The sequence below is a fragment of the Eumetopias jubatus genome, unplaced genomic scaffold (assembly GCF_037043125.1).
Source record: "Eumetopias jubatus isolate StellerSeaLion01/CBP00866 unplaced genomic scaffold, mEumJub1_p1.0 scaffold_13, whole genome shotgun sequence".
NCBI lineage: Eukaryota > Metazoa > Chordata > Mammalia > Carnivora > Otariidae > Eumetopias > Eumetopias jubatus.
The window spans coordinates 8,493,622-8,518,526 of NW_028274819.1; the positions used below are offsets into that span (position 1 = coordinate 8,493,622).

A 24,905-nucleotide genomic window follows, 5' to 3' on the forward strand; every position below is an offset into this window, starting at 1 on the left:
ATTTGTGTCCAAAATATAATAAGAATATATAAAGAATTGTAAAACTCAGTAATTAAAAAATAGCCCAACTGAAAAATAAACAAGGGATATGAATAGACATTTCTCCAAAGATTACAAATGCCCAATAAGCACATAAAAAGATGCTCCACATCATTAGTCATTAGGGAAGTACAAATCAAAACCACAATGAACCCACTAGGATAGCTATCATAAAGAATACAGTTACAAATATTGGCAAGGACGTGGAAACATTGGAACCCTCTAACATTCCTAGTGGGAATGAAGAATGGAGCAGCCACTTGGGAAAACAGTTTGGCAGTTCCTCAAAAAGCTAAACTTAGACTTATTATATGACCCAGGAATTCCACTCTTAGGCAAATGATCGAGAAATAAAAACATACAACACAAAAATTTGTGTACACCAATATTTATCAGAAACATTATTCATAATAGCCAAAAAGTGGAAACAATCCAAATGTCCATCAACTGATGAGTAGATGAATAACACGTAGTATATATCCATACAATGTAATTATTATAGAGCAATAAAAAGGAGTGAGGTTCTAATGCTACTTGCTATGACATGGCTAAAACTTGAAAACATCAGGCTAAGTGAAAGAAGCCAATTTTAAGAGACCACATATTGCATGACTCCACCTATATAAAACATCCAATATAAGCAAATCTATAGGGACAGACAATATATTAGTTGTTGTTTAGGGCTGTGGTGGTGGTGGGAAATGAAGAGTGAATGCTAATGAGTATGGGGTTTCTTTTCTGTAGGGGGACTAAAATGTTCTAAAACTGGACAGTGATGATAAAATACATTTAGCTGCACACTTAAATGGATGACCTGTATAGTGTATGTGAATTGTACCCCAATAAAGGTGAAATATATATATAGTTAGGGATTTCAACATCTCTCTCTCTCAATAATTGGTAGACTAAGTAGACAGAAAAATCAATAAAAATATAGAAGACTTTACCAGCCAATATGACCTTCTTGATATTTATAGAACACTACACAAAAAAACAGCAGAATATACATTCTTTTCAAGTACATGTGGAACATTCACTGAAATAAACCAAATCCTGGGCCATGAAATAGTCCGATACATTTTAAGATTAGTTATTTATTTTGAGAGAGAAAGAGTGCACACGTGCAAGGAGGGGGAGGGGCAGAGGCAGAGGGAGAGAGAGAATCTCAAGCAGATTTCACGCCGAGCGTGGAGCCTGACATGGGACTTGATCTCACATCCCTGAGATCATGACCTGAGCCAAAATCAAGAGCCGGATGCTTAGCCTACTGAGCCACCAGATGCCCCCCAATACATTTTATTTTATTTTATTTAAAGATTTATTTGACAGAGAGAGCACAAGCAGAGGGAGAGAGAGGGAGAAGCAGGCTTCTTGCTCAGCAAGGAACCGGATGTGGGACTTGATCCCAGGATCCCAGGATCCCAGGATCATGACCCGGGCCAAAGGCAGCCACTTAACTGACTGAGCCACCCAGGCATCTCCCCCCCACCGAATACATTTTAAATGATTCAAGTCACTTTTATGTTTTCTGACTACAAGGTAATTATATTAGAAACAATAACAAAAGATACTGGGAAACAAAGATATTGGGGAAACCTTCAATATTTGTAAACTAAACACACTTCTAAATGAATCAAAGAAGAAATCATCAGGGAAATTAGGAAGTATTTTGAACTGAAAGAAAATAAAAACTTGTGGGATCTAAAGAAAACCCACTACCACCACTACCAACAACAACAAACAAAACGTGTGGGATCTAACTAAAGTAATACATTGTATGAAAGTGCCTATGTTAGAAAAGATGACAAATCAGTGATCTCAGCTGCAACCCTAAAAAACTAGAAAAAGAACGTGAATCCCAAGTAAACAGAAAAAAGTAAATAATAAAAGAGCAGACATCGGGGCATTGGAGTGGCTCAGTCAGCTGAGTGACTTCAGCTCAGGTCATGATCTCAGTGTCCTGGGATCAAGCCCCATGTTGGGCTCCCCGCTCAGCAGGGAGTCTGCTTCTCCCTCTGCCTGCCCCTCCCCCCTGCTCATGCTCTCTCTCTCAAATAAATAAATAAATAAAATCTTTAAAAAAAATCAGAGCAGACATAAATGAAATAGGTAACAGAAAAATAAGAGAAAATTAATGAAGCCAAAGTTCTTTGACAGTATCAATAAAATAGATAAAACTCTAACTAGATTAATCGAGAAAAGGTGAAAGAGTAGAAAAACTGCCAGTACCAAGAATGAGAGAGGTGACATCACTACAGATTCTACAGACATTAAAAGGATAATAAAGGAGTATTATGAACAACAATATGCCAATAAATTAGATAATTTAGATAAAATGGACAAATTTTTCGAAAGACACAAACTACCAAAGTTCATTCAAAAAATAAACTGACTAGTCCCGTATCTATTAAAGAAGTAAAACATAAATAAAATGCTTCCCACTCAGAAAATTCCAGGCCTAGATGGCATCACTGGGGAATTCTGCCAAACATTAATAAGTAATACTGATTCTACACAAATTCTTCCAATAAAATGAGAAGGTAATGTCTTTTTAGAAGGCCAGTATTACCTGGACTCCAAAACTATACAAAGACATTACAAGAAAACTACCAAGGAATATTGCTCATGAGCAAAGATGCAAAAATTTCTTTTTTCTTTAAGATTTTATTTTCTTTAAGATCTTGCAGGTGCAAGAGAGCATGAGCAGAGGAAGGGAGAGGGGCAGAGGGAGAAGCAGACTCCCCGCTGCGCAGGGAGCCCAATGTGGGGCTCAGTCCTTAGGACCCTGGGATCATGACCCAAACTGAACGCAGACGCTTAACCAACTGAGCCACTCAGGCACCCCAGATACAAAAATTTCTTTTATTTTTAAGATTTTATTTATTTATTTATTTGACAGGGGTAGGGGTAGAGCACAAGCAGGGGGAGTGGCAGGTAGAGGGAGAGGGAGAAGCAGGCTCCTGGCTGAACAGGGAGCCCGATGTGGGGCTCAGTCCCAGGACCCTTGGGATCAAGACCTGAGCTGAAGACAGATGCTTAACGACTGAGCCACCCAGGTGCCTCCCAGATGCAAAAATCCCTTAACACAATTTTAGCCAATCAAACCCAACAACATATAAAAAGAATACACTATGACCCAAGTGGGGTTTTTCACAAACATGCAAGATTGGTTTAACATTCATAATCATTTAATTCAGCATATTGATAAACTAAAACTAAAAAAAAAAAAAATACCATACGACTGATCATCTCAAAAGATACAGAAAAGGCATTTAAGAAAATCTAATATCCCTTCTGATAAAACCTTTCAACAAGGTTTCAACAACTTTTTAAATAGTAGCAAACTACTAGGTTATAGAATTTCCTCAACTTGATAAAGGGAATCTACAAGAAACCTAGGGCTAACATCATATTTAATGAAAAGAGGCAAGGATGTTCTAGCCAGTGTAATAAGTCAAGAAAAAGAAATAAAAGCATTCAAATTGGAAAAGAAGTAAAACTATTATTCCCAGATGGCACAATTGCCTATTTAGAAAATTTGATGCAATCTACAAAAAAAGCTGCTAGAATAAGTGAGTTTAGCAAAGTTGCAAGGGTCAATATACAAAATCATTTATATTTCCATATATTAGTATTAACCAGAAATTGAGCTGAGAATACCATTTAAAATAGCATGAAAATATAAGATACTTAAGCATAAATTCAACAAAAGATGCAGCCAAAATGTTCTACCACTAAGCTATAGCCCCTGACAAATCTGACATAATCTGTATATTGAACTATATAACAGAGCTGAGAGAAACTAATGAAGACCTAAATTAATGGAAAGCTATACTGTTTTTATGGGTTCAAAGACTCAAAATTGCTAGTGTTAATTGTCCCCAAGTTTATCTATAATTTGATATAATTCCAATCAAAATTCCTAAGTATTTCTGTAGAAATGGACAAAGTGATTCTAAATTTCCTAAGGAAATTCAAAGGACCTAGAAAAGCCAAATTGACTTGGAAAAAGAACAAAGCTGGAAGACTAACACTATGTAATTTCAAGACTCTATAAAGCTGTCATTATCAAGATGGTATAGTGATGGCTTATTGAGAGATGAGAGCAATGGAACGGTATATAAAGTCTAGAAATAGACCCATGCATATATGAACAAATTATTTTTTCACGAAGTTGCAAAATCAATTCAGTGGAGAAAGAAATCTTTTCAACAAATGGTGTCTGACCTGGATACCCATACGCAAAAAAACCCTGAACTCTGATCTGTACCTCATATGATATGCAAAAATGAACACAAAAGGATCAGAGACTTAAATGTAAAATCCAGAACTACTAGAAGAAAATAAACATCTGATATATCATAGAAAAAACTGATAAATTGTACTTTATCAAAATTAAAAATCTGTTTTTTTTTTAAGTTTTTATTTATTTGACAGAGAGAGACACAGCGAGAGAAGGAACACAAGCAGGGGAGTGGGAGAGGGAGAAGCAGGCCTCCGCAGGGCTTGATCCCCGGACCCCGGGACCATGACCTGAGCCGAAGGCAGATGCCCAATGACTGAGCCACCCAGGCACCCCAAATTTCTGTCCTTTTTGAAAGACACTGTTAAAGAATAAAAAAATAAGCCAGAGACTGGAGAAAGTATTTGCAAAGAATGTATTTGACTTGTGTCTAAATGACTTTTTATATATATATGGTGTACATATATATATATAATGGAATACTACTCAGCATCAAAAAAGTGAAATCTTGCCATTTGCAATGATATGAATGGAACTAGAAAGTATTATGCTAAGCGAAATAAGTCATTCAGAGAAAGATAATTATCATATGATCTCACTCATATATGGAATTTAAGAAACAAAACAGAACATCATGGGGAAGAGAGGAAAAAATAAAACAAGACGAAATCAGAGAGGGAGACACACCATAAGAGACTCTTTAATCATACGAAACAAACTGAAGGTTGCTGCAGGGAAGGGGGGTGAGGGGACGGTGTAACTGGGTGATGGACATTAAGGAGGGCATACGATGTAATGAGCACTGGGTGTTCTATGCAACTGATGAATCACTTAACTCTATCTGAAATAATACATTATGTTAATTAATTGAATTTAAATTTAAAAAAATTTTTAAATGTTTATCTCTTGACCACATTAAGGAAGCCACCTGCAGTACCCTCCTTATGCCAAAAGAGGGCACTAACACATCCAATGGCGAGCTCAAGGCTAAGAAAAAAGAAACTGGTACCTGTCCATCCAAGTGAGAACATCAGCAAATCTTGTTGAGTCCCTACCTACTGATTTTTATTACTAAATTTGGGGAAAGGTCCCGGTTTGACTCTAACTTCAGCCCTTCCCCAAAGTCAACTGACTGTACTCTCCAAAGTATACACCTCAAAGGAAGAAAAGAAAGGCTGTTGAAATGCTTATTCTGAAAAGGAATAAATAAGAAATTTTAGGTTTTAGCAGTTAATCAACTTTAACTTCAAATTTAAGAATAAATCTCCCAACTCAGGGCGCCTGGGTGGCTCAGTCGGTTAAGCGTCTGCCTTTGGTTCAGGTCATGATTCCGGGGTCCTGGGATCAAGTTCAGCAGGGAGTCTGCTTCTCCCTCTCCCTCTGCCCCTCCCCACCACTTGTGTTCTCTCTTGCTCTCTCTCAAATAAATAAATAAAATCTTAAAAAAAAAAGAATATAGCTACAACTCAAGAGTCTATACAACTTGTTCTATATTCATTAGTTTTTCAAAATTTATAATATACATCTCTAAGAAAATTTAAATGTGAAATAACTAAAGGAAAAAAAAGCCAGGCTTCACGACAAAAGGGAAACTGTTCATTAATAAAGAGGAAACAGGCAGTTAAGTTTTTTTTTGAACATTTACGTAAAGAAAAATATGTAGGTATTTTCACACTGATTATTTTCTTTGATTACTTTTACATTAATAGCTCATAACAAATAAAGCCACTTTTTGAGTTTTAAAAAATACTGGATAATGTGTTTATATATTCAGATCCAAATTTTGTTACTGCTGAAATGGGTTAATAGTCTGCTCTGCTACAGATTTACCCTTAACCAAAGACATTCCCTTCGAAAAGGCACAGGATCACTACAGAACACAGAGCTGTTACTGTCAAAGACAGATGCACATGCCTTCGGCCATGAACGCACCTGGCAGCGGGCCAAAGAAATTTGTAGGAATCCCTTTCAAACTAGCACTCCTCAGACTGTCAAGAAAAAATAGTTTTTCGTTCATTAAAATAACCTAAAATTCCCTTTGCCCTTGATTTCAGATTTATAAAACACACAAAACAGCATTGATTACCTCTCCATACACATAGCTAGGTGGATCTGAAAATGTCAACTTCTGAACTTAGTTACCTAGAGAATATAATCAAAGACAATAAATGCAGTGCTGAATCATGATGGAATAGACACAAAACTCTGATTTTAGTTTTCTATTCTTTTTTTCCCTTCTAGATCTGGCTGATTCTTTGCACATGTTAGACAACTACTAAATTCTCCAATTAGGAAAAGTCTGGGGCGCCTGGGTGGCTCAGTCGTTAAGCATCTGCCTTCGGCACAGGTCATGATGCTAAGGTCCTGGGATTGAGCCCCCATCTGGTTCCCCGCTCAGCGGGAAGCCTGCTTCTCCCTCTCCCACTCTCCCTGCTTGTGTTTGCTCTCCCACTCTCTCTCTGTCAAATAAATAAATAAAATCTTAAAAAAAAAGTCTGAACTAAGTCTGCAGAAGACATCAGACCCAATCTAAAATTGAACAAAGCACTAGTTAATTGCTAATAATGGTAAAAGCCAAACCAAATTTAAAAAGTAATTTTATGCCTTTTGCACGCATTTATTTCTAATTCTACCTTCCATGCTAATCAGGTTATGGCACACTATTTCTGCCATAGTTATTGATATACTTGGACTTGAAGCTTCTTTGATGATCTGGTAAGCAATACAGGTAAGTGCTGTGGCTTCAGACTTGAACAGTACATGACATAAAATTCTCTTCTTCTAAAAAAGCTGACAATCTCTAAAATCTCTGTCAGTAATAAGTAAAAGAAATTTTAAAAATAAAATAAAGTGTTAGGTCATGCACATACTCTTGACTTTTGAGATCTTATTCTCTCCATTTCCCTAGCAGCTCTATTGTTTCCCCGGCGGAAATAATACGAATCTATTGTGTAACTGGAACAGCTTGTCTCCCCCCGCTGCTTTATTTCCCCCCAACATATTGTAAAGCTGAAGAGTTCAGAGTGAATACCCATATAAATACTACCTACAATTTTACTGTCTTACTTTTATTTTTTATCATGGTAAAATACACATAAAATTTACCATCTTAGCCATTTGTAAGTATTCAATTTGGTGATGTTAAGCACATTCGCATTACTGTACGACCATCACCACTATCTACTGATGTTTTACTATACAGGTATCCCCTGCTTTCCGAAGGTTCACATTAAGCCACTTTGCTTTTACAAAAAAAACCTACATTAGTGTGGTCGTGGCTTTTTTCATAAAAGCAAAAATCCTCTTTGGATTTCTTTCAGGTGGAAACTGGTACTAACGTAGGTCTTTCGTAAAAGCAAAGTGGCTTAATGTGAACTTTTGGAAAGGGGGGGATACTTTCCATTTTGGCTCATCGAAGTTTTATAGGAATGCTCTAATTTGGATAGTAGGGGAAATCTGTACAAAAATACATACTATCCCTCATATCTGTCCATTAGTCCATTTCACTCTTTTAAAATGTATTTCAAAGTAAATCACAAATAGGAAATCTACTTCAGCTTCAGCTGAAGTGCGATATTTACTGTTTTTCTTTTGATGTAAAATCTATATACATGAAAATACATAATACATTCACTGATTCTGGAGACATGCATACACCTATGTAACTCCATCAAAACACAGAATATTACCTTCACCTCAGAAAGTTTCCTCATGTTTCTATCTAGCCAACATCCCAAGAAGTAACAACTGCTTTGATTTTTTTTCCTACATAGATCAGTTTGCTTGTTCTAATTTCACCTAAATGGAATCATGCAGTACGAATTTTTTGTATTGCTTCTTTCACTTGACATAATTTGAGAATCATCCATATTGCTGCAAGTATCAAAAGGTAACTAGCTATATCACAGGTTATCTACTCCCTTGTTGATGGACAACTTCACTATTTCCAGTTTTCAGCTATGATGATTAAAACTGCTATGAACATAACAACTTAACAACAGTTATACAAACTTTTCATTTCTCCATAGTGGAGTTACAAAGTCACAGGGTAGCTGCAGGTTTAGTTTGGTAAGAAACTGATCAACCTTTCTCCAGAGTATTTGTACATTCTTACCAATAATTTATGAGCATTTAAGTTGTTCCACAACCTCGCCAACATTATGTGTTGTCAGTCTTTAATTTCAGCCATTTGGGTGGATGTGCAGTGATATGTTTTGATTTTAATTCTGGGAAGACTCCATTGCTGAACACATTTTTACTGGATTATTGGTCATTTGTACATCTTCTTTTGTGAAATGTCAGAATCTTTTCTGCTCAGTTTATTGTGTTGTTTGTCCTTTTATTGTTGAAATATAGTTTTTAATATTTCATAGATGTTAGTCCCTCATCAGACATGTTTTGTAAATACTTTCTCCCAGTCAATGCTTTGCCTATTATTAGCATCTTTTAATGAGCAGATTTTAATTTTGATGAGGTCTAATTTATCGAGTTTTTATGGCTAGTGCATTCTATGGTGTAAAAAACTTTTGCCTAAGCCCCCAATTCATGAAGATATTCTGTGCTTTCTTCTAAGTTTTATAGTTTTAGTTTTTATATTCAGGTCTCTGATCCATTTTAAATTAATTTTTTGCATATCGTGTGAAGTAGGGACTGTGTAAGGCAGAATGCTAAGATGACTGCCAAGACTCTTGCTGACTGGTTAGAGGTCCTATATAATACTTCCTCCTGCCCCAATGTGAGCAGAACCTGTGAATATGATGGGACAGTAGTCACTCTTGTGTTTGTATCTGTTATGTGACATCTGGTAGTGGACCGGAGAGAAATTCTCCTGATAGCTTTGAAGAAGTAAGCTACCACGTTAGGAGAGGGCTATGAGACTATGAGCGGAGTATGATCCTCAGCCCACAGCCAGCAAGCAAGAAAATGGGGATCTGGTCCTAGAATGTCCAGGAATTGAACTCTGCCAGCAATCCATGAAGAGAACCCTGAGTCTGAGATAAGATCACAATCCTGCTCACACCTGCTATTTCCAGGGTACACTTTACTTCAGCTAACCTGTGCCCAGACTTCTGATCCATGACAACTATGAGATAACTAAAGCGTTGATTTAAGTACCTAAATTTGTGGTAAGTTTTTCTGAATTCTCTGTATCTTAGATCTATTTGTTGACTCCCTTGCAAGTGCCACAACGTCTTTATTACTGGAGTTTTATAATGTCTTGAAGTGAGTATTCCAAGTCCTCCAACTTTGTTCTTTTTCAAAATTGCTTTGGATTTTCTAGGTTGTGTGTATTTCCATAGACATTTTAGAATAAGTCTGTCAATTTCTATAGAAAAAAAATCCTTCTGGGATTTTGAATTGAATCCACGGATGAATCTGGGTAGGACTGACATCTTAACAATAATGAGGCTTCCAATCCATGAACACAGCATAGCTTTTCTCTCAGACCATTCGTAAGCTTCTCTTTGCAGTTTTGAGTATAGACGACTTATCTGCACATTATTTTGTTAAATTCATTCCTATCTTATGCTTTTGATGCTGTGTTTTAAAGTTTTGTTTTCTGGTCTCCCTTAGCTCTAGCACCATCTTCTTGGAAACCTCTGCACCATGAGAACCAAGTGGAGGAAGAAGCAAATGTGCAGGCTGAGGCTTCGGAAAAGAAAACCACAAGTAAACCACTAGCATGTGCACCCATGGAAGTCACAGGAGCAGAAATAAGGAAAGCCAGAGGTCAGGGATTCTGGTACAATTTGTTGGACTGCATGCCTACTTTCTAGAGCATGATTCAATGGATCTAGAACATCCCTCACCATCCATGATCAGTCATCTGATCATGATGACCTATGAGAGACCCACCTTGCTCACACAAAACAGTCCCTTTTGGTCCTTTGCCCAGGACTTGTGACTTTCGGGACTAACTGTTTTCATTTGTGGCTGAATGTAACAGGTGTACAATAAATCATCTCTTCTGCTATCTTAGCTGAGGAAAAGAAATTTTAAAAATATTTCATTTTCTGATGATTTGCTGCCAGTACATAACAAATCAAATTGAGTTTGGTGTATTAACCTAGTATCCTATAACCTTGCTAAATCCACTTATTAGTCCTAGTGATTGTTTTATAAATTCCTTAGAATTTTCTGTTTAAACAATCATGTCAACTGCAAATGAAGACAGTTTTAACAACTTCTTTTCCAATCTTTATTCCTTTTATTTCTATTTCTTGTCATAATTCAATGGTAGCACCTCCACAGTGATCTTGAATACAAATGGTGAGAATGAGCATTCCTGCCTTACCCCTAATCTCAAGGGGAAGGCGCTCAATATTTTGGCATTAAGTATGTCAGCTTAGTTTTCAATAAATGTCATGTATTAGGACTGAGATTACCTTCTATTCCTAGTTTGTTGAAAATTTTATCAGAAAAAGGATGTTAAGAGTTTTCAAATGCCTTCTCTGTATTGACTAAAATAATCACAGTTTTTCTATTATATTAATGTGGTGAATTACGCTGATGGATTTTGCAGTCTTAAAACATGCTTGTATTCCTGGGACAAACTGTACTTAGACATGGAGCATTAACCTTTAGATACATGGCTGGATTTGATTTGCTAATATTTTGTGAAGGATTTCTCATCTTATTATGCTCATGAGGGGTATTAGTTTATAATTTTCTTTGCAAGGTCTTTGTCCAGTTTCAGTATTACTACAGACTTGTCTAAGAGTTGGAGAGTGTTCTCTCCTTTTTCCTTAAATGCTTGAAAGAGTGCCAGTAAAACTCTGGGCTTGAACGTTTTTGTGTGAGAGATTTTTGATAATGAATTTAACAGAAATTGTGTTAGTTTCAGTAAGTTGTATTTTTCAAGGAGTTTGTTCATCTAAGTTGATAAATTTACTGGCATAAACGTGCTCATAATATTCTATTATCCTTTTAATATCCATAGGATCTGAAGTGGTAACCCCTTTTTCATGTTTGATATTGGTATTCTGGTTCTCTTCTTTTCTTGATCAGTCAAGAAATCAATTTTGTTGATCTTTTCTAGGAATCAAATTTTGGCCTTGTTAATTTTTTTATTCCATTGATTTCTGCTCTTATTTAATATCTCCTTCTTCTACTTACTCTGGTGCTCTTCTTTTTCTAGATTTGTTTGAAAAGAGTCTATTATTTTTTTAAAAGACCCGACATGGAACTCCAACTTACAACCCTGAGATCAAGAGCTGCATGCTCTACCAACTGAGCCAGCCAGCTGCCCTTTTTTCTAAGTTCTTAAGTTGAAACCTTAGATCACTGAATACAGATATTTTTCTTTTCTAATACAAGCATTCAGAGCTATAAATTTCCCTTTTAGCACTGCATTCCAAAAGATTGATATACTGTATTTCCACATTCAGTTTAAAACAATAAAATTTTTTTCCTGTGATTTCTTCTTTGAGCTATGCATTATGTGAAAGTAGCCTGCTTAATTTCCAAATACTTAGGAATTTTCTTAGGTATCTTATTTTTATTGTTTAAAAATCTAATTTCATTATGGTCTTAGAACAGATTTTATATGTTTTTAATCTTTCAAATTTACTGTTTTTTTTTAATGGTCTAGCATATGGTAAATGTATTTCTTGTCTAATTGCAAAAGAGTGTGTATCCTGCCATTGTAGGATAGTGCCCTATAAATATTATCTAGGTCAGAGTGGTTGATTGTGGTGCTCAGTGTGTGTATGCATATGTGTGGGTGGGTCGATCAATTGCGGAGAAAGAGGTATTAAAATCTCCAATTATGACTTTAGAATTGCCTGTTTCTTTCCTTAATTCTGTCAAATTTTGCTTCATGTATTTTGCAGCTGTTACTAGGCACATACACATTTATGACTATGAAGATTTCTTGAGACCTTTTATCATGACAGCACATCATTTTTCACTTCTGGTAACACCCTTTGTTGTCTTATGCTTAACTTTTGCATGGTATTCATTTATATATTTTTTGGTATATATTTTCCCATCTGTTTAATTTTTACCTCTCAGTGTCTTTAACGTGCACCCTTTATAGTCAGGATATAGTTGGGTCTAGCAGTTTATGTAGTCTGCCGCTCTACTGATTGTAGTGTTTAGTTCACTAACATTGATAGAGTTCACTTAAGTCTCCCCTGCCCCCATTTTTTAAGAGAGTGAATGTGTGCGTGAGCAGGGATGGGGACAAGGGGAAGAGGGAGACAATCTTAAGCAGGCTCCATGCTCAGTGTGGAGCCCGATGTGGGCGGGGCTCAAACTCATGACCCTGAGATCATGACCTGAGTGGAAACCAGGAGTCAGGAGCTTAACCCACCGAGTCACCCAGCACGCACCACCCCAAGTAAGCTCTACACCCAATGTGGGCTTGAACTCACAACCCCAAGATCAAGAGTCATATATTCTAAGGACTGAGCCAGCCAGGCACCCTGAATAAATAAATCTTTAATATTGTTTCAGATATTTGGCATTTCTAATGCTCTTCCTCCCGGAAGGTCTGAGTTTCTATCTGGTATCAATTCCCTTTAATCTTTAGAACTTCCTTTAGTGTTTCTTATAGTGCAGATCTTCTGGTGACAAACTCTTAATTTTCTTACATCTAATAATGTCTTTATTTTGCCTTCATTCTTGCAGGGTATTTTTGTCCAACAAAGAAATCTGGGTCAATGACTTTTTTCCCTGTTTGGCACTTTATGTTATTTCACTGTCTTCTGGCATTTGTCGTTTCCGGTAAGAAGCTAGCTCTAATTATAATGGTCATTCCCTTTTACGTGTCATTGTTCTCTAGCTACTTTTAATATTTTCTCCTTATCGTTGACTTCAGTAATTTAACTACAATACTGTGTAGGAAAGGGTTAACTCAATAGGCCTTAAAATGCTCAAACCCTGCACAGGCCAAAAAAAGGTCTGTCTTTAGGACTGGCCCTTGGCTGGCTCCTGGGAGATGTGAACTCTGAGACCTTGAAATACTCTGGCTGATAAGTGTTTTTGCATGCCTGAGGACTTGAGCCATGCTGTACCAGTGTGACCAGGTAAGCTTGCCCTAACAATGTGATTTATGACAAACATCTGTTTTTGCTCTGGGGGGGTCTGAGTAGCTGAGATCAGTCATGTGGGCACTGCGTGGCGTTCTGACACCAAACACTGAGCGAGCTTCCCTTGTTGGCAACACTGCACATGTTGTCACATCACTGATGGGAAAATTAAGGGCATCCCTGTGTGACTCCACTGGACACCTGGAAGCTTGGACCTGGTTTCTCCTGGACTTTATCCCATGTGCCTTTCCCCTTTGCCAATTCTAATGTGTCCTTTTGTTGCAATAAACTGGTAACTCTAAGTATAACAGTTTCTGAATCCTGTGAGTCCTTCTAGCAAATCATTGAGCCTGAAGGTGGTCTTGGGGACCACTGACACATGTACCAAGGTATGTTTTTTTCTTTGTCCTTATCCTAATAGGGGTCGCTAAGCTTCTTTAGTTGGCAAATGTATTTTTATAAAATCTGAGAAATTTTACTATTTTATCTTCAAATACATTCTTCTGTCTCTCATTTTCCTCTCCTTCTGAAACTTCCAATTACATGACTTTGATCTTATAATAATGTCCCAAAGGTCCCTGAGGTTCAGTAATATATTTTTCTTTCTGTTCTTCAGGTTGGATAATTTTCTGTTCATCTATCAACAAGTTCAGTGACTCTTCCCTTTGTGATCTCCATTTTGCTATTAAGTCCACTTGGTGAATTTTAATTTCAGGTGCTGTATTTTACAGTTCTAGAATTTCCATTTGGCTCTTTTTTGTTGCTATTTCTCAATTGAGATTTCCTTTCTTTTCATTCAAGTGTATTTTCCTTTATTTCATTATAATAGCTGCCTTAAAACCCGTTTCCCAATTCTAACAAATGATTGTCTTTTTTCTTCAGTTTGGGTCATATCTTCCTGGTTTTTAAAATGTGCAGTTTTGCATATCTTGGACATTGTGAATATTATGTTGTACATAATGGACTCTGGACTCCATTATATTCCTCTGGAGAGTGCTAATAAATATTTGTTTCAGTATGCAGTTAAATTTGGCTGGATCCAAACTGCAAACTCTTGTCTCTTGGGCAGCATCTCAGTTCACTTTTCTCTTTAGCTGAGCTGCTTGTAGTCTTCCATGCACATGTGTAGTTCAAGGATTAAACAGAGGTGTACATAGAGTATGTACACAGAATTTTAGGTTCTCATTCTCTGGATTTCTCCCTTCCAGGATTCCTCCAACCCTTTCCAGTGGTTGAATCGGCTGTGGCTGACCCAAATTCTGTCCTCTTACAAGTTTTCCATGAAAGTTTTAGCCAACCTGCCAAGTGCCAACTTCAGCCTGTCATCTGGCTAAAAGCAGTTAAAATGGAGAACACATTCCATGCTATCTCTTCTAAAAGTGTCAGCTCCTTTTCAGAATCTGCCTAATTGTTCATTTTCCAGTATGTTCAGTTCTTTTTTCTTCCACTTTTGTCCAGAATATATAGTTATATGCAAGAAAGGTCAGTTCCAGCAAAGCTCACTTGACCATACTGCAAGAAAAACCATTGTGATGTTATTTTTTTAAATTTACTTCGGCTTCACTGTGTGTGGACATATAGATATATCAAAAAAAAATTTTTTTTTCAAGTTTTATTTATTTACATAATCTCTACACCCAACATGGGCCTCAAACTCATGACCCCAAGATCAAAAGTCACATGCTCTTCTGACTAAGCCAGCCAGGCACCCCAGTATAGGTTCACTTTTCTTTTTTAAAAAAAGAGAGGGGGCGCCTGGGTGGCTCAGTCGGTTAAGTGTCTGCCTCTGGCCCAGTCATGATCCCAGGGTCCCAGGATTGAGCCCCGCGTCGGGCTCCCTGCTCAGCGGAGAGCCTGCTTCTCCCTCTCCCTCTGCCAGCTGCTTCCCCTGCTTGTGCTTGCTCTCTCTCTCTGTCAAATAAATAAATAAATAAAATCTTAAAAAAAAAAAAAAAAGAAAGCATGAGTGGGGGAAGGGGCAGAGATTGAGGAAGACAGAAATCTTAAGCAGATTCCATGCTCAGCGTGGAGCCGGACATGGGGTTGAATATCATGACCCTGAAATCGTGACCTGAACTGAAACCAAGAGTCAGATGCTCAATCAACTGACTGAGCCATCCAGATGCCCCTAGATTCACTTTTAATAATTATTCTGAATACTTTCTTTTCTAACTTGTGTTTTCCTACTGTAATCATTCATCATATAACAAAAGCTCTGCTGGGGGGTTCAATAATATAGTTTTTATTAATAAATTATGAACATCTGGCTGGCTCAGTCATACAATGTATAACTCTTGATCCTGGAGTTGTAAGTTCAAGCCCCACATTGGGTGTAGAGATTATTTAAAAAAAAAAAAGAATTGTGAACATTTTCACATAATAGCAGGAACTCCAACTTTGACAGCAAATTGACAATAACTAGAAAAATAATGCACATTCCTAGAAGTTAAATTGATAAGCAGTGGCACTTATGACCCTAGAGAAATATCTGTATATGTGTAAAACCAGACAAGTACAAGGATGTTAACTCCAGCACTGTCTGTAAGCATAAAAAATGGAAAATAATCCACATCCTAATCAAAAGGGAAGTAACATAGATAAAATGGATTACTGTATGTATAGCTGCTAAAATGAATAAATTGTTCACTTAATTCAAATTTTATATATTTCAATGTGGAAAGAGTTAAAAAAAAAAACCCTAATGTTGAATGAAACAAGTTGCATAACAAAGATGGTAATATTAATAAAGGTCTGAAAACACAAAACAATACTACATACACATACATTTAAAACAAGCTGCAAGGATTTATCAGGTCCATGATGGTGGTTACCTCCGGGGAAGGGAAGAAGGGAGTTAAGTGGGTCAGGTGGTAATCAAAGGGTTCTTTAGTTTGGAACCAAATATGACCATTAATGTTAATTCACAGAAGTTAATTCTACATAAAGAAATACGAGGGCGCCTGGGTGGCTCAGATGGTTAAGCGTCTGCCTTCGGCTCAGGTCATGATCCCAGGGTCCTGGGATCGAGTCCCGCATCGGGCTCCCCGCTCAGCGGGAAGCCTGCTTCTCCCTCTGCCTCTCTCTCTCTCTCTCTGTCTCTCATGAATAAATAATCTTTAAAAAAAAAAAAAAGAAATATGAGTATGTATCTTTTTGTACTTTTCTATATTTTTCCATTTCTTAAAAAAAACCAAACAAGCTGTAACAGCTCCAATGGCTGCATTAAATTCGATTGCACAGATAGGTAGTAAGACATGGAGATACCTGCCAATATTTTAGACAGCACTACAAAAAACATCTTTGTAGGGGCACCTGAGTGGCTCAGTTGGTTAAGCATCTGACTCTTGATTTTGGCTCAGGTTGTGATCTCGGGGTCGTGTGAGCCCCGAACCTGGCTTCGTGCTGGGCGTGGAGCCTGCTTAAGATTCTCTCTCTCCCTCTCTCTCTGCTAGAGCTCTCTAAATAAAATCTTTAAAAAACAAAACAAAAAACCCCCCACATCTTTGTAGTTGTTTTTGCACATAATTTTTTTTCCTTAGAATAAATTTCTAGAAACAAAACTGCTAGATTAATTCTAGGACTCTTGCTACATACTGCCAAAATGCCTTCCAGAAAAGTTGTAAAAACTTACATCTACCTATCACCAAAATATATACCTGCCTATTTCCTTGCATTCTTGCCAATCTGGATACTAAAATCCAAAAACCTGTCTTCACCCAATTAGCTATATATGAGCAGGATCTAAATTTTCCCCAAACAATTAGTTATACCATAGATCATACCATAATTATTGAACTATAGTATCATCATAAAGGAAATGAAAACTTATGCTTCATTACAAACTTGTATAGAATATACCGTAAGACAGCAAAAGAAAAAATACCATTAATATTTTTCATTGTTTCTTTTGCCTATTTTCCCCAACAATTTTAGGCAGAACCTAATTACAGAACTGGTTTTACTTTAAAGGGAAGACTATTCAGATGTACTACTTAGAACTAGAGACTGACGTATTTTGCTGAAGTAGTTATATTTTAAAACATTTATTCATAAAGTAAGACAATTTAAAAAGGTTTTCTATTTTGAAGCCTGCAAAGGAAGACCTTTTAGCTTCTTGGTCTCATTATACTGGTCTTTAATTAGCATCTAAAAATGTCTACTAATGATAGAATTTGGCCAGTGACAAACATCCTAAATTTCCATAGCCCATTTCACCTCTCACAACAGATTAAATAACTCAGTTAAGAATTACTAATAATTAGTATTTACACAGTACTTTGTTTACTACAACACTATAAAGCAGGACAAAATAATCATTACCATATTAACAAAGGAAGATGCCAAACCAGTTAGGTGAGTTATCTGAGGTCACACTAAAGCAGGAATTTGCCAAAATTAGACACTGAAGTTCTCGTAGCCTAATTCCTATATGCCTTATCATTCAAAAGAACAACCTGCAACAATTATGACAACAACTCACAAAGAAACCTAGAATATACCAGAGTCAGAGAATCGTATTATTAAAATGATATTGAAGATCATCTCCTTCAACATCCTCACTTTACAGATAAGGAAACTGAGGCCCCAAAAGGTGACATAACTTAATTGTTCAAAGCCTTCTAGATGCTGTAAAGCAACAATGAAAATTCAGCACTCCTCAATCCAAGCTCAGCAATCTTCAATTACTAGAGTGTAACAGCTATCCTTAACTGCCACTTCAAATTTTTTAGTTTATAAAACAGTCTCAATGTTTTCACTGATACTGAACAATTCATTCACTTAACAGTGAATAATTATCCAGTACCTACTACATGCCAGGTCCTGTACTTTGTGCTAAATGAGTATTTATTATATGCTAAGCACTGCATTACCTGCATGTCCACATTTGATCCCTGTAATATTATTAGAAGGTAAGCACAATTATCTCTATTTTATTTTATTTTATTTTTTTTAAGATTTTATTTATTTATTCATGAGAGAGAGAGAGAGAGAGAGAAGCAGGCTCCCAAGGAGCAGGGAGCCCGATGCAGGACTCGATCCCAGGACCCTGGGATCACGACCTGAGCCGAAGGCAGACGCTCAACCATCTGAGCCACTCAGGCGCCCAATTATCTCTATTTTAAAGATTAAAATTTAGAAAGACTAAGTAATCTGCATGCGGTCTTCAGTAAGGAAATAAAAAGTAAAGGGTGCCCTTCTGCCGCAGCTGAAGAGCTGCAGCCACGCCTCTGCAGACCCCATGGTCATGGACCTCAACAAGGGCCACAAGGTGACCAAGAACGTGAACAAGCCAAGGCACTGCTGCGAGCATGAGCACCTAACTGAGCACCTAACTAAGCATATCTCATCAGTGCAGGACAAGATCCGAGAGGTGTGCGGTTTCACTCCTTTTGAGAGGCACTGCAGCAGGAGGAGCTGAGCAGCGTTCTGGCTGCCACCAGGATAGAAAAGTGGCTGCTAAGGGCTGGACCTCCTCCCCATTCTGTGCATAATAAAATGTTTATAGAAAAAAAAAAAGGAAATGGTATAATCAATTTTGTAAGTTTATCCTAACCAAAAAATCTTATTTTTATTTTAAATATTGTAACTCTGTATATGATTTCATTTGAAAAAAGGGATCTACTGTCAAAGAAGCCTGGAAAACCATAGACCCCTACATAGCACTTAAGAGTGACCGTATAGTGAGTGCAGAACTTAGAGACTGCGGGTCCCTTTTGGAAGCCTTTAAATGTCCTTTTTTTCTTACCCCTTCCAAGATCCCAGAACAGACAGCATTTGCAATAATTTAACTGAAGCCTGATTTCGAGAAAAGTAATCATTCAAATAAAGAGAAGACAAAGGAAAAGGCTTCTAGTATAATAGGCATAATAAATTTGGCCTGAAGAGTATTCAGTAGGGTCCAAAGTGGAAGAATGCATGATTTCTCTTAAGCAATACTCACAAAACAGTACTACAATACAATACTGGTTACCTACTTTCAGAGCATAAAATCTCTGTAGTATAAGATCAAAATTAATTAAAAGTTTCATTTGCTGTCATTCCCAGCAGGAATTCCTTTATCTTTGATTGCTAAATAGATTTCACAAGGCCCAAAGCAAAAAACCCAAGTGCTAAGCAGTGCTACTATTATGGAGATTTAAAAGTAAGCTTTGTGAATAAATAAATGCCTGATGATATTCTTAACGCAGCAACTGCTCTAGGGCCAACCTGTAAGGAAAGGAAAACCTTGAGAAAAAAAAAAACCAAAAACCAGAAACCTGAAGCATAAAAAATGTTTTAAGGAGAAAATTTTAACAAGTGGTCTATATTTGTATAAGAAAAACAAATCAGGCAACCACGAAAAAAAATTCTACCTTTCCCCATTATGCAGTGTTGTTTTTATTCTAGCCATAATTTTGGTGATATAAAATCAGAGACTTAGAAAAATGACACTCTGATAAGTAATCAATCACAGCAGAATTAATCACATGTAGTATTTCTAATGTAAATGATTACCTGAGAAGTTTGTGAGAAGTCTTGCTAGGACTTGCTTGTTTACCACTTCAGTCTTACTAAGGCTCGAAATAGTATCTACCCTAGGAGTTTCTTTGCTAAATGTGGGCTTCCTGGAAATCCCAAGATCAGATCCAGTATTAACTTCTGTGTGTTCTAGGACATCATACGATCTCTGAAGCCAAGAAGATTCTGGATCACATGTGAAAGTCTGCTTGAGTATTTTTTCAGGAGGAGATTCTACATTATCCAGTACAGAAGCTGACTTCTCAACCTTCCTTTCACTCAGTTCCTTAAGGGCTTTGATTGTGAGCTGTTCCTGTTCTAAGTCAAGAGATGCTGCTGGAGTACCTTGGGCAGGGAAAACATCTAGAACCATACTTTCATTAGTTTCTTTGCTTTGTTCAGTGCGTTTGCTTTTTCTGTCTTTAATTTCAGAACCACCTGATTCATTTTCATGCAAGACTTCCACAGCAAGAGTTGTTTTAAAGTCCGCAGTCTTCTCTGATGTTGCCTGAAAGGCATTTCCTGCACCTTTATCTACAATTCCTTCCACTCTGGTTTCTGTAAAGGCTGCTATCAGGTCCTCTGGGGAAGAATCATCTGCATCTTTAACACTTTTTTCATGTAATGACTCCAAATAGGCAGAGGCTGTCACATTTAGTGAGAATTCTGTCTCCATAAGAACACTTGGAGACAAAGCTGAAGAAAGTTTGCGATTCTCGGTTGCAACAGGCTTTTCAACTTCACTCATTCTACCCGACTGCTCCACCTCTTCTGACATGCCATTCAGATCAGGTACTTGTGAACGTGCTGCCTCACCAGCTGGACTCCTTTCAAGAATATCAGGCTGAACTTGCGCTGCCTCAGAGCCACTGACTGGCCCTTCAAAGTTTTCAGATGTTTTATTTTCCCTATCGCAATTGAAAATCTCTTTGATTTCTCTTTCATCTCTTTTTACAATAGCACTTGGAATGGAAACAGGTTTTTCAGCCTGAATTTTGTTACTTTCAAATGAAATACTGGTTGTAATGTCCTCTATTACTGTGTCATCAGACTCACCAGAACTATCAGCCTCTGTGGCTTCTCCTAACACAGAGCTCTGCCAATTCATTTCACCTTTCACGTGGCCATCAGGTAAGACCACTTTCCCAGTGGCCACTTCAGAACCTAAAGAGACACTTTTCTCAGAAGGAGATCCAGGTAACTCTGAAAGTGTGTTATCTTGTTTCTGCACACTGCCTCCCACACCTTTGATATTGATTTCCTTTGTGGAATGGAGACAGTCTGGCATAGGTTTTTCAGTGACAGCATTTTCTTGTGGGAGAGATGCCTGTGCCCAATCAACTGCTGATTTAATGATGGGAGTGCTCCCATTAATAGAACATACAGAAAATTTCTGGTGAGCATTAGTTTTAAGATTTACAATTGGGATTTCTGAATTATATTCACTCATATCAAGTCCTGTAGTTTTTGTGTAATCAGATTTATTGCTCTCTTCTTTCACTGGGGGAACCAAATCCCAAGTCAATATTTCATTAGTAAAGTTATGCATATCATTCACACATCTAGACACTTCTTCCAATGCTGCAGTTGTGTGCGAAAACTGTCTAGTGAGCAACGCAGAGGTTGGGTAACGCCCTGCCTCTTTACTTCTCAGTGGAAATAATTTGTCATTAGACTCCAAAATGTCTGCAGATGATTCTCTATCAATGTGCACTGCCCAGCTACCAAAATCATTTGTGCTCTCCTTACACGCATCTTTAAATTCTTTGTCAAATGCTTCTTTGTCAATAATTACTTCAAATGGTGACTCAGGGGAATCCTTTTCAATAATACCACCTCCTGAAACTTCAAATGGGGATAAGGAATATGTACAAATGCCTTCTGCCTTAGGCTGCTGGGTGAGTGGTTTCTGGGCTGTTAGCAAAGTGAACTTGTCATCAACATCCAAGTCAGTTTTATCATCCGTACCTGGTACCTCATTTGGGCTCTTGGACTCCTGATTTTTATTTATTTGCTGTTCCATTAGACCAACTTCCTTTGAGAGAAAAGCAGGACGATCAGGGAAACTGACCGGAATGGAAGGACGGTTACACTGAACTCCTTCTCCAACAGAAACTGGGGAGTATGCTATGTCTTTACTAGTCCCTTGAGGCTTTTCCATCTTTTTCACATCTAGGAGATCCAAATAGTCTTTTCCTTCTTTGGCTAAAATAGGCTGGCTGCCTAACACTTTGCTTTTTTCTCCAGGTAGTACTGTAAGGTCAGTGTTATGCATTTCAGAAGACGAAAAAAGGGAGGAAGTCATAATTTCTGAAGGTGGCTCATCAGAGCAAAGAGACCTCAATCCCTCTATGGTCAGAATTTGAAAGAAAAAAGTTTGTTTACCAGGTACAATCACACATTAGCTAGTCAGGCCAAGCAGCATGCTTTTCATTTTTCAAGTTACATATATATATAGACACACACACACACACACACACACACAATGTATATATACATACACACACGTAAATATGTAACAAAACAATGATCAACAATTAACCTATAAAACATGCATAAAAGTGCCAAGAGTGAAACAGAAAAGCTGTATCATGCCACAAATTGCAGATGACAAAAAATTTTCATGACAAATAGTTTTCAGTCTACTTTTTCCATTGTAAAAGTAGAGCATAAAGAAGTATAATGAGATTGGGAAAACTGGGGAAATTTTTTTTCTCCCCCGCCCCCCGGTAGAGCTATTCAATGTAATCCATATATAACAACTCAATATTATGAAGTACTGATATGTTCTCATCTGTAAGCTGCATAATTCAGTACACAGAGTTTCTACAAATCCACTGTTATAGTCTGACAGTTTGAGAAGGAAAAAAAAAGTGACCACAGTGCTTTTGATTCTTAGGAGATACAGTGGATCCCTCCTGAGCCTAAGAATCAGACTAGAATTATTCTATTCTATCCACAGGGAAGACTGGTCTCAGGTACAGACGGCCTCATTTTAAACTAAAGAGTATGAAATGGTTGGCCTGCTCCAAAATCTCTTGCACCAACTTGCCAATTTAACCAACACTGAACTGTGCAAACTGGTAAGGTCTGTTCTGTGGTTAAGAAGAGTTAACGCCAGAAATCCTTTTAAAAGAGAAAATATCCTTCTAAAAGTAATACATTAATTAAATCTTATCAGTTATTAATACTACAGCAGCCAGTGATTTATCATATAGTTTTCCAACTTTCCAATCTAGCAAGTTTTTCCAGAAGAAAAGATCAAAACTGTCCCAAGGTAAGTGCTGTCTCTCTTGCACATTGTTGTTATCTCTGGAGTTAGAACAAAGTCAGTCTTAAATAAATAGTTCCAAATGAGTGAATCAAAGACTGTTTGGTCAGGTGAGACCTAAGCAGGCTCAGGACAGCACTGCCTTGAGTGTGAATGAGTAACTGTGAATTTATGAAAGAGAAAAACCTTTGGGATTACTTTTATTCAGCTTATATTCTTTTTCATGTGAGAAGCTGAATAACAGAAGCAAATCTGTGACTTTATTCAAAATCATTTCATAAGACTGAAAAGAAATAAAAACTAAATATCTTACTCCAAAAAATAAAATTTAACTATTACAAAAATGCTTCTAAATGCCAGATAAAGTTCCTCTATTTCAACACATCACTGAAATTTCATGTAATAGAATATGACCTTTAGAACAGTTTAACTGTTATCTGGGTATTGGGGGAAAAAGGTTTTGTAAATTGAGGAAAAACAGTTGGGTAGTACAAACTGTACTAGTGGGACAGAAAATATTTGAAGCAAGCTGTAATTCACATTTACTGACTTTTTTTTTTTTTAAAGATTGTATCCATTTATGTGAGAGAGAGAGAGACAGCAAGAGAGGGAACGCAAGCAGGGGGAGTGGGAGAGGGAGAAGCAGGCTTCCCGCTGAGCTGGGAGCCCAACGCAGGGCTTGATCCCAGGACTGCGGGATCATGACCTGAGCAGAAGATAGACACTTAACGACTGAGCCACCCAGGCGCCCCAATTCACATTTACTTCTAACGTAGTAAAGATGGTTTGCATCTATCATTATATAGTATGATACAGTATTGTTATTTAGTATTCAGCAAGACCAGATTAAGGAGACAATATAAATGAAGCTCAGCAATATAGATTAAAAGGTTCAAAAACCCTGAAATTTAAAGAACTACATTTTTAGTAGTTCATTTGTAGGCTACATTTAAATCAGAAATATTCCATGATCTGAGATATGTATTATTACTGAACCTATTGGTTACTGTTTCTATCATGAAACATTCAATGGATTAAATCTGGATTAAGGTAAAACTGGGAATCCTTCCCTTCAAACATGAATGGAACTCTAACATGATCAAAAGTGACTCCACCTTACAGGGAATGCTTGGCTTATATATTTTATAGAGACTGAGATATCAGGTAATTCAGACCAGTCATCTTATAGACAAAAGTGGACAAAATGAATTAGTAGTAATTCCACAAATATTAATCGAGTGCCTATCATGTGCCAGACACTGCCTTAGAAACTAGATTAAAAGCGGTGAACAAAACAAAAGATCCTTGAGTTTGTGGTGCTGTAAGAGTACCTGCACCCAGGGCAGGAGACAGACAATAAGCAAAATCAGTAAGTAAAATGATGATGTGGTGGTGGTGGTGGGCCTGAAGAAATGAAAAAGAAAGCAACAGGGGCGCCTGGGTGGCTCAGTTGGTTAAGCATCTTGCCTTCAGCTCAGGTCATGATCCTGGGGTCCTAGGACAGAGCCCCGCATCGGGCTCCCTGCTCAGCAGAGAGCCTGCTTCTCCCTCTCCCTCTCCCAGCTGCTCTGCCTACTTGTGCCCTCTCTCTGTCAAATAAATAATATCTTAAAAAAAAAAAAAAAAAAAGGAAAAGAAAAAGAAGGCAACCTACCCTGAATGCTAATAGAAGAATGTGCACATTACTGGGGGAAAATGCATGGTGGAACCATTCTAACATGATTTGTCAGGACACAAACTTGTCAGTTTTCCAAGCCTTGTTTCTCTCCTTTCTTCTTTGAACTCTTAATCTCCAAAAGTTTTAAGTTAGGTATATAATAAT

General features: G+C 37.3%; 1 protein-coding gene across 1 annotated transcript in view; it reads right to left on the reverse strand.

The window, feature by feature from the left end:
- Nucleotides 1-24,905, reverse strand: part of RTN3 (reticulon 3) — a 46,989-nt gene that overhangs the window by 15,453 nt on the left and 6,631 nt on the right. The window contains exon 3 of the mRNA XM_088017990.1: nucleotides 19,810-22,161. Within this exon, the coding sequence (XP_087874116.1) occupies nucleotides 19,810-22,161 (2,352 nt within the window). The remainder of the gene's footprint in view (nucleotides 1-19,809; nucleotides 22,162-24,905) is intronic.